General features: G+C 36.9%; 1 protein-coding gene across 2 annotated transcripts; it reads left to right on the top strand.

The window, feature by feature from the left end:
- The first annotated feature begins 1763 nt into the window (after positions 1–1763).
- On the top strand, positions 1764–9492 carry LOC130717709 (serine/threonine-protein kinase BLUS1-like). 2 transcript variants are annotated; one of them, XM_057568048.1, is made up of 18 exons: positions 1764–2499; positions 3031–3157; positions 3245–3313; positions 3457–3627; positions 3718–3783; positions 4505–4573; positions 4665–4724; positions 5052–5323; positions 7233–7369; positions 7480–7574; positions 7639–7677; positions 7769–7828; positions 7988–8086; positions 8205–8256; positions 8351–8406; positions 8589–8656; positions 8762–8813; positions 8996–9492. In XM_057568048.1, the coding sequence occupies exons 1-18, from the start codon at positions 1955–1957 to the stop codon at positions 9059–9061; spliced, it is 2103 nt and encodes a 700-aa protein (XP_057424031.1). In that variant the 5' UTR covers positions 1764–1954; the 3' UTR covers positions 9062–9492. The 2 variants fall into 2 exon arrangements, with proteins under 2 accessions (XP_057424031.1, XP_057424030.1); XM_057568047.1 differs by having other exon boundaries at positions 1765–2499; positions 4659–4724.
- Positions 9493–9887: the final 395 nt, after the last annotated feature.

Below are 9887 nucleotides of genomic sequence, written 5' to 3'. Positions count from 1 at the left end.
AAAAAAAATCCAACTTTTTATCCATACATTCTCATTCTCATCATCACAAGCCCTAGTGCATTCTTCTTTCAAGGGATAACATTAAGCAAAAAATTTCAAACCATCACACAAAGCTAGAAAAATAAAAACAATAGTAGGGTTAAGCCAATAACGACACGCCACTGATTCAATTTTTTTTTATAGACAAATGTTAGTTGTTAGTAAGTTAGTCATCCTCAGGGTTCGAACCATGGACCCTTCACCCTGGATGATTGTGGGAAAAGTATTGAACATTTGGGGATGGGAAAAGGATAATCTTTGGAGGTGACAAAGCTTGAACCCTTGGTCGTGGAGGGAAGAGGCTCGTAGGAGAGGAAGAGGAAGAATCATTATAACCACTACAACACCTACCACGTTCAAAACCCCACATAGCTACCATCACACGTTGCCCAACATCCAACACAACCAAGTGTTAGGATACCATGTGTGAGCAAAAAGTTCCGTGTGCAACATCGGCGCTGACCTAATACTAAGCAAAATCTCGGGAGCTTCGCCCTCAAGTGAGGACTAAAACCAGTTTTCCCTTAAACGGAGAGATGAAAGCAAACTTTTCCACGTTAACTCATATATATTGCGAAGACCAAAATCTATAAACCTTGTATAAATTTTGAAAATGTTAATTCTTATTTTTGAAATTTATATAAAGTAAAAAAAATGCATTTGTTTTATGGGTGCGTCTAATGTGGTGCTCATTGTATGAGGGGAAATTTTGGATTTCATGCTTTCACTAGGTATCGCCAGTTACAACATGTAATTACAACTACTTGTTAAAAATTTAAAAATTTTGGTTCTTGCTTGTTTTTTTCGGGATCTGGAGGAGAGAGAATATAAGTTTGGTCACCAATGTACACGAGAGAGTAAGTGAAGGAGAGAGAAATCACATCCATGAATCTGAGTCCTTGTCACTCTTTCCCCGTTTCCAATTTTCTTTCTCTCCCTTGTTCCCTCATGACGTTTGAGTGACTATTCATGGCAGAATTTATGGAGTGTGCAACTCGGGGTGTAGAGGTTGTCGAAGAACTCAGAAAGAGGTTGAGGTGTGGAGTTTGGAGGCACAATCAATTGTGAAAAAGAGGATTTGACCTTGTCGATGGCTCCATTTGGGTTATCGTATGTGAAGTGCTTTCTTGTTAGAAAACCATCCGCCTCTTCATTTTCCTTAGTCCCGTTCTCCCTTATCTTGACTTTTATTTCTTGACCTTCGAGCCTTTGACCCTTTGACCTTTTTGTCTTATCTAGATAATGCATTTGTCTCCCAGTTCATAACTTCACCCGAAATTGAAAATTTTCTAAATTGGAGTCTACTAGTTGTTGAAGTATTGCTCGTAGAAGATGCAACGCTAATGCTTCTCCTTTGGCCCTTTGATCTTCTTTTGGCAGTAGGGCACTAATACACAAGAGACGACGACATTCATGGGGAACTCAATAGCAAGACCAACGACATCCATCAAGAAACACAACGAAACCATATCGTAAAATTAATTAATTTTCATTAAAACACTAATATTTGGACCCTATATAGAGATATTTTCAAAGAATTTCAATTATCATTTATACTAATACATGCATGATTGTTAGGGGTCCATATTATTAGTTAAACCCTTGTTTAATAAGACATTAAAAAGCACCCCAAAAAAATAAGACAGTAAATGGAATATAAGTGATTATAAACTTTGTCTAATAATGTATAAAAATAATTGATTGTGTGTAAAGTAAAAAGATAAAAAGGGTCCCTCCCTGGTTGAAGAGGACGAGGAAGCAAGAAGCATGTCAACCGTTGAAGACGTGTGTTTCTGCAGAAGCAGCTGAATGCGACGACACACAACCATAAGCATTACAATTAGCACCGTGTTTGGCTCACACTCCAAAAAAAAAAACCAAAATCGATTTTCCCAGATTCTGACTTCGGTCAACGATGGGTTCAGGAACCAGAACCTACTCCCTGAACTCCGGCGACTACAATCTTCTAGAAGAAGTCGGTTACGGCGCAAGCGCGACGGTGTACCGCGCCGTCTTCCTCCCTCGGGATGAAGAAGTGGCGGTGAAGTGCGTCGATCTGGACCGCTGCAACGCCAATTTGGAGGATATACGGCGGGAGGCGCAGACGATGAGCTTGATTGACCACCGCAACGTGGTGCGAGCTCACTGCTCGTTTGTTGTTGACCGGAGGCTGTGGGTGGTGATGCCGTTCATGGCGCAGGGGTCGTGTTTGCATCTGATGAAGGTGGCGTATCCTGATGGATTTGAAGAGGAAGCTATTGGATCGATCTTGAAGGAGACGCTGAAGGCGTTGGAGTATCTTCACCGCCATGGCCACATTCATAGGGATGTTAAGGCTGGGAATATTCTTCTTGGGTCTGATGGGCAAGTCAAGCTTGCTGACTTTGGTGTTTCTGCTTCCATGTTTGATGCTGGTGAACGGCAGCGGAATAGGAACACTTTTGTTGGAACTCCTTGCTGGTTAGTTTGTTGCTTCCTTATGTTTCAGTTTTGTGATTGATGTTGACCTTAGATTTTTGAATTTGAGATTAGTGTTTGATCCTTAATTTAACAAAAAACCAAAGTTTTGAAACTCTTGTAGTTATAGATTTTCATATTGATGGTGAGAAGTGATTATGGTGGAAGCTTTTAGTAATGAATTTTATGTGTATAGAAGTGATCTTTGGGAGATTTATTTCATCGAAAGCGAAAGCACGACAACCCCATAAGCAATATTAAACATGCTGTAGGAGTAGCTTTTATGGGAGAAGTGATTTTGGTGCAATAGTGAATCCAAACATGCTGAAAATTAGAGAATTTTACTAAAAAAAAAAGATGAGGAGCAGAAGCTGATTTTAACTTATGTGACAAGTTATTAACTTTATTATTTAAAATGGACTTAGTTATTGAAAGTTTATTGAGAAATTTTTACAAAGTGGCTGTTATTATTTATACTATGATGTGATGTGTGTGATGAGGTGATCTGGATATATTTTCTTTCTTGTTATGTAGGATGGCGCCGGAGGTACTGCAACCTGGAACGGGATATAATTTCAAGGCTGATGTTTGGTCTTTTGGAATTACGGCACTGGAGTTGGCTCATGGTCATGCACCTTTCTCAAAATATCCTCCCATGAAGGTATGTATATCAATATAAAGCTCATGATATACATACAGCTGAGGTGTCAGAGTGACTTACTGTTTTTATTTTATTTTTTATGTATAGGTTCTTCTCATGACTATCCAGAATGCCCCTCCAGGACTCGATTATGATCGTGATAGAAAATTCTCCAAGGTATGACTGTTCTTCTGCCTAGAGGATACCTTGTTACCCAAGATACATCTTTCTCTTCTGATTTTATAATGTGTTTCTTATGATAATTATAGTGGATTAGTGGTGGTAGTAGTCTAATTAAAGTATTTCCAGTGTATGATCAGTCTTTTAAGGAGATGGTTGCTATGTGCCTGGTAAAAGATCAAACAAAGAGGCCATCCGTGGAGAAGTTACTCAAACACTCCTTCTTTAGACAAGTAAAGCCTCCAGAGCTTTCTGTGAAGAAATTATTTGCTGATTTACCACCTCTTTGGCATCGTGTAAAAGATCTCGAGGTTTGGTTCCATGCATGCTTTGGTGCCTCTGTTCTGCAATAGTTTCTCTTATTCTGTTACACTTTTCTTGACTTCACAAAAATCTTGCAGCACAAAGATGCAGCCCAACTAGCACTAAAGAAAATGGCATCTGGAGATCAAGAAGCAATGTCTCTGGTAAAGCTGATCAATTATTCTGTCATATAATGTGATGTATTGTAGTCAATGGTTCGTACGAGCATTTTCATGTATGGCTTATGTAAGCCATGTTTGCCATTCTTTTTCTTTTGATATCAGTTTCCTTCTGACCCGAAACCTTGGTTGTAGATTTTATTAGAGACCGGTTGATCGTTACAGTGCACGTCATACACAGAATGCTAGACTCTTGTTGATCTTACTTAAATTAATTGTCAGTTCGATCTGAAAAGAAAGAGCTGCCAATCTCTAAACTTGTTTATGATAACCAAGATGTTGTGCCCATTTGGCCTTGTTGTTGAGTTTTGCTTTTATGAGAATTGCTTTCTTAAAAAACATAGAATGAAAAAAACTTTATCATAAAGAAACAGTTCCTGCTTCTATTTTGTTTTTCTGCCTCTGCTCTCACTTGAAGGCCGTATTTATATTTGGCCAAATAAATTTTCTTCCAAAATAAATAAAGGTGTTTTTCTTAGTGCTCCTTCTGTTGATTTCACAACCCTGCCAATTATTCTATGCAAATGGGAGGGGCTTTATGCATGGGTCCAACCCCGTTTTTTCCAGTGAGATATTCTTTTGGAAGCTTGATATTTAAGCTTAATAAACTAACATCTATTAAAGTGTATATGTTTCTTGCTGAAAAAAAAAATCATTGCTTATATAACCAATGAAATCTAATCCACTTAAATATTTTCCTTTCTAGAGTGAATATCATCGAGGAGTTAGTGCTTGGAACTTCGATGTTGATGATTTGAAAGCTCAAGCTTCATTGGTATGGATTATTGTGTTTTCAGATTATATTAACTTGAGTAATTTTTCTTTGTTTGATCAGAAGTAATGTCTTCTAATTTTACTAGGTGCAGGACGACGATGATGTTGCAGAGATGAGGGAAGAAGATGAAAACAATTTCTTCAGCTACAAGGTTGGTTCAACTGTTCCAAATCTTCTTTACCTTAAATATAATAACAAAAACAAAAGTCTTAACCCACTAGTTGAGAATTTTTCTTTACCATTAAAATTAATCAATTCAGTAAGGGAGCCTTAGCGCAACAATTGGAGTTGCTGCCATATGACTAAGAGGTCGCGGGTTTGGGTTATGGAAACAGCCTCTTGCCAATGTAAGATAAGGCTGTCTACAATGGACCCTCACCCAGCTTGACCCTTCCCTGGATCACCATGGCAAGAGTTTTAAAGCATTAGGTTGCTTTGAAAGATAACCAATGAAAATGTTTGTTGTTTGTCAAGCCAGGATACAACTGATTCCCAGTTTAGCGTGGGCGAAAAGAATTCAGTTAACTCGCAACAAGATGAGTTTACATTACAAGTAGGTGGTAATGACATAACTCAGAGTGATAAGAGAAATGAGTCAATTGTTGAAGCAACATCAACTACTTTAGAGAAGGACATGGAAACAAGCAAGGTTAAAACTCCAGTGAAAATTGTTAAAACCCAAAGTGGGCCGCTGGTGCCTGGCACAGTGCTTAGTCATTCTTTTTCAGAAAGAGGGCGAGCATTTGAAAGGTACATTGTATTTTCATATTATATCTTTACTTTTGTTCTTGTATTAGGCTATATATTTGGAAGTTTTAGAGAGAATCATGGAAAGGCTTTGGATATAAGGGAATGGTCAGGGATGGAGTGGAAAGTAATTGCCTTCATCAAGTTTGAATGACTAATAATGAGGAAAGAAGAAATAAGATAAACAGTTGTAGTTGTAAGAGCGAAATTTCAATGAAACCCTTCTAGACTTTTTGGCATATCTCAATTTTGTGACCTAAAATAGAAAATGAGACTAGTTTTTAAAATAAATAAATGCTATTTTCTCTCATTATCTCTTCTACAATTATACTCTTAATTAAGGAAAAAGTAAAAAATGGCAGGTTTGCATGTGTTTGGTAGTGTTGAGCATACACTTCTCTGTAGTATTTATAGGACTCATGATGGGTCGTTTAATTAATTTGCACTTTTGAGATGCTTTTTTATTTGTCTTGGTTCTTAAGAGATATGACCCAGAACTATATCATGAAACTTGAAAGTCCTGGCGAGGAACTCAAGGAAGGAAATTTTGCACCATCAAGGACAAAAGTAACATTCCAAATCCGAAGTTATTATTTTTCACACCAGACTAAAACCATCAATTTGAACTATTTTTGCATGTGTGTGTGTATTTACAAATAAGACCTGAGAAGGAGTTTGCCTCATGATGCCATGTGAAATATCACAAGCGTTGTATAGTGTGTTTGGTTCAATGGAGGGGAGGGGAGAGATTTTAATTCTTAACATGTTAGGTTAGGAGGAGGGGAGGTGAGGGGAAATAACCCCTTTCATGTTTGGTTCATGAGGGGAGGGGATGGATTTAAAACAAAATTACTTTTTACCCTTACTTTTAAAAGATTTTAAAACTCAGGAAGGGTATTTTTGTCTAATGAAAATATTCCCCTTCCAATTCCCCCCACTTTTGGAGGGGAGACAAAATTGAGTTATGAAGGGTTTAGACCAAATACAGTAAGTTCACCCCCCCCCCCCCCGGCCATTCCCTTCCAACCTAACACTCTGGTAGTTTTTGCTAACAGGACTTGCTCAAAATGTTATTAATGGAGGCTGAGTTGGTCATATTGGTTTATATTTTTGAGAGCATTTCACGTCTAAATTTTTCTGTTGGAGCTTGGAAAAGAAAGTAGAACCAACTGATGTAGGGAATGAAGATTATAAGTGGGGTGTAAATGAGTTGAACCATTCATTAACTGTTTGAGCTCAACTCAGATATAAATGACTAAAACTAGCTGACTTGAAGCTTCAAGCTTTAAATTTGACTTGCTTAAATAAATGAGTCAATCTTAAGCTGAGTTTGTTGGCCTGGCTCAACTCTTTTGCGGAATGTTTTCCCATCCTACGGGAGTACAAACTTCTTTACTTTAAATTATGACACACCTGACATGTATGGTAAGTTATTGCTCGTTTAAAAATATAAAAAAAAATTGAAAATTTATGAGAAGGATGTATTGAGTCTCCAGTGCTACAGCCTACAGGAGTACTGAAAATTTGTTCCTCTTGTACATCCTTAATAATGAGAGAATGAGGCTCCAAAAGTATGTATACTTAGGCTAGGCCACATGTCCTTTTGGACTCGTAACTAATCATGTGGAACTGGAAAATAATTTATTGTTATTTTTATTTTAATGGGCGTTATAAATTTATTGCAGCTATTAATGTAGAATAGTAACCTATTTTACTGTTTATCTTTGAGTTGTCTACACTCTACAAGTATACTGTGTTATTATTATGATATGAAGTTAAAATAAATAAGTCAAATGCTATGTTTGGTTTCTCTTTTCATTTTCTTTCTATATGCTTCTTGGTGACTAAGGTTTCTTGTTATAACAGCATGATCTTTTGCTTGTTAAAGTTTGTAATACTTTATTACTTTTAGGTTTGAGAATGAAAATCAGTTACCTGGTGAGAAAAGTAATCGTGATATACGTCGAGCCCCTAGCTTTAGTGGTCCATTGATGCTTCCAAACCGAGCTTCAGCAAATAGTTTATCAGCTCCAATAAAATCTTCTGGAGGTATTTCAATTATCATGTGCATTTTAAGGCTATTTTTGCAAGTTCTAGTATTTTTCAAGCCAGCCATCTTAAACACTTTGTTTTCATTGTGTTTACTCAACTTTTGTTAGGATTCAGAGATTCCTCAGACGACAAGTCTAAGGCTAATCTAGTACAAATTAGAGGACGGTTCTCAGTGACATCAGAAAATTTAGATTTGGTGAAGGTATACCTTTTTCTTGTATTTTTGTCCCTGTCTACAACTTTATCTGACTTCATTTTTGGAACAGGATATTCCTGTAAGTTCAATTTCACGCCGATCTTCACAGGTTGGTTCATGATCTAATTGATTATCACAAATATATTTATGTTCTTTATTATCCCTCATTTGGTATTCTCTTCCTGTTACATTACATATAGGAATCACCACTGAAGAAATCAGCCAGTGTTGGTGATTGGAAGTTGGATTCCAAACAAATGGTTTGTACACTTACCATTTCTCTAACCCTAGCTTTCTTGTTTATCATATTTTTGTGAATATTTGGCTTCTTTGGTTGTTACAGTGTATCTAGGATTCTTCATTGATTATAGTATTTGATATAATGCTTGTGCACTTTCCTTGCATGTATATCTCTTTAGCCAATTGGACAGACCTCCATTGATTCTGCCAATGTCAATGTTCCTGGATCACTTGTGCCTCACCTTCATAATCTTTTGCAGCAGACATCTATTCAACAAGTGAGGGAAACTAAAATTTGTAAAATGACATATAATTTGCCTGCTTGTTCCCGTTGGAAGACTGATCATGTTACTTAAACAATTTTTAATCTTATTGGAAAGTTCTGTTTCATTCCAGGATCTTATAATTAATCTGTTGAGTAGCTTGCAAAGTGCTGAGGCAATAGATGGTGAGTGAAGGATTTTCTATTTCTTATATGTTTGAGGATATTCTTTTTTATGTATTGTATTGGACAGCATGATGAGTATAAATTTTTTGTTCAGCTTCTCAGAATGGAAAGCTGCCACCTTTACCTCGCAGTCCTGAGAACAATGGAAGTGTAAGCAAATTTTCATTTGATATATCCGTATATGCTTAATTATTTTTAACTACTGCACATGCCAATTTTTTTGCTAAGAACTAGCCTTCTTCGTTTTTGGTTGACATAAACCCTAGTAAAAAATATAGATTTGTGTGAACTTGATTTTTGTTCCCTTTTTCTGACATTTGAATCCTTTATAGGTTGATACAGCAGCAGCTTCTGAGAGGGAAACTCTTCTGCTCGTCAAAATTTCAGAACTTCAGTCTCGGTTAGTTATTACTTGTTAGTTTGTAAACCACTTTCCAACTTCCCAGTAACCCCTTATCTTTGACTTCAAAAAGCTTACCTTTGCCTTCTGTCTTAATGTTAACAGGATGATCAATTTGACGGAGGAATTGACTTCTGAGAAGGTAAAACACAAGCAGGTAAGTTTTTGCTCAAGCTTTTATCTTTCGTCATTCTTGCTTGATTTTTCTTCTGCATTATGTTGGTTCCTCTGAGTGCATTACATCATCTGAATCTGATGTGCAACTAAGAAACCATTTAGGTTGAAGCTTCAAAGTTTTCAGCATAACTAATGAACTATTTGCTTATCGTGTTTGAACAGTTGCAACAACAACTAGCTGCAATCTACAGCCAGGAACAAAATGGGACAAGAGAGGAAGTTGCATGAGCACTAATAATAATGATCATGCACAGGGAAGTGAATGCACTTCCAGGCGAACGACAAATGATACCGTGAACTCCGTTCTTCTCTTTGCTGAACGAGAACTGCTTTTTGGATGTTGATGGTCTTTGATAAAGAATCATATATCTTGTGTTCAACAAGTCGTTGTGGCGATATAGAGCCCAGCAAGCAAGTGCAAATGAGCAAAATGATAACCTGTCTCAAGGTTAATCTCATTATTTATTTCATTCAAGATTCAGATGTAAATAAATAAGCTTCTCTCTGTTGTATCATAATGCAACCTCCAAGGATTGCAGATAAATTAGGAATTATCGTGATAACTGATAAGAAAGTTACGGGGACATAACCCCGGGGGAAAGTAACATCCCTATATGAACTGTTTTTATTATTGTTACTGCATCGGTTTTGACCTTGAATAGGTTTACTGTATTCTACTAACTGAATAATAGGTTGTGTACCGAATGAGTCTCAGAAATGAAATGTGCTCCAACTACTAACTTAGCATAGGTCTCGCCAAATTGGGAGTGCGATTGATAATTTGTGGATTCTACATGAATTTTGATCAATCAAAGAAAGTGTTAGAAAAAAAAAGAGTATCAAGGGTTATGGAATCAAGTCAAGATCAAGCAGTTGATTATTTATTCTATTTACAAGTTTAAGTGGGTTGATTTATTTTCTTCTTCAAAAGATTGGACAAATATTTCAGGTGGGTCGGGTTAGCTAGCCTAGAGTTACGGGTAATGGGGCGGTGGCCCCGCCAAAAACTCACAACCTACCCTTAGTTAACTTGTACTATTTATTTTTCTTGTTT

The sequence above is a fragment of the Lotus japonicus genome, chromosome 5 (genome assembly GCF_012489685.1).
Source record: "Lotus japonicus ecotype B-129 chromosome 5, LjGifu_v1.2".
Classification (NCBI taxonomy): Eukaryota; Viridiplantae; Streptophyta; class Magnoliopsida; order Fabales; family Fabaceae; genus Lotus; species Lotus japonicus.
Note: the sequence above shows the minus strand (reverse complement) of the source record. Positions and strands in the feature narration are given on the sequence as shown.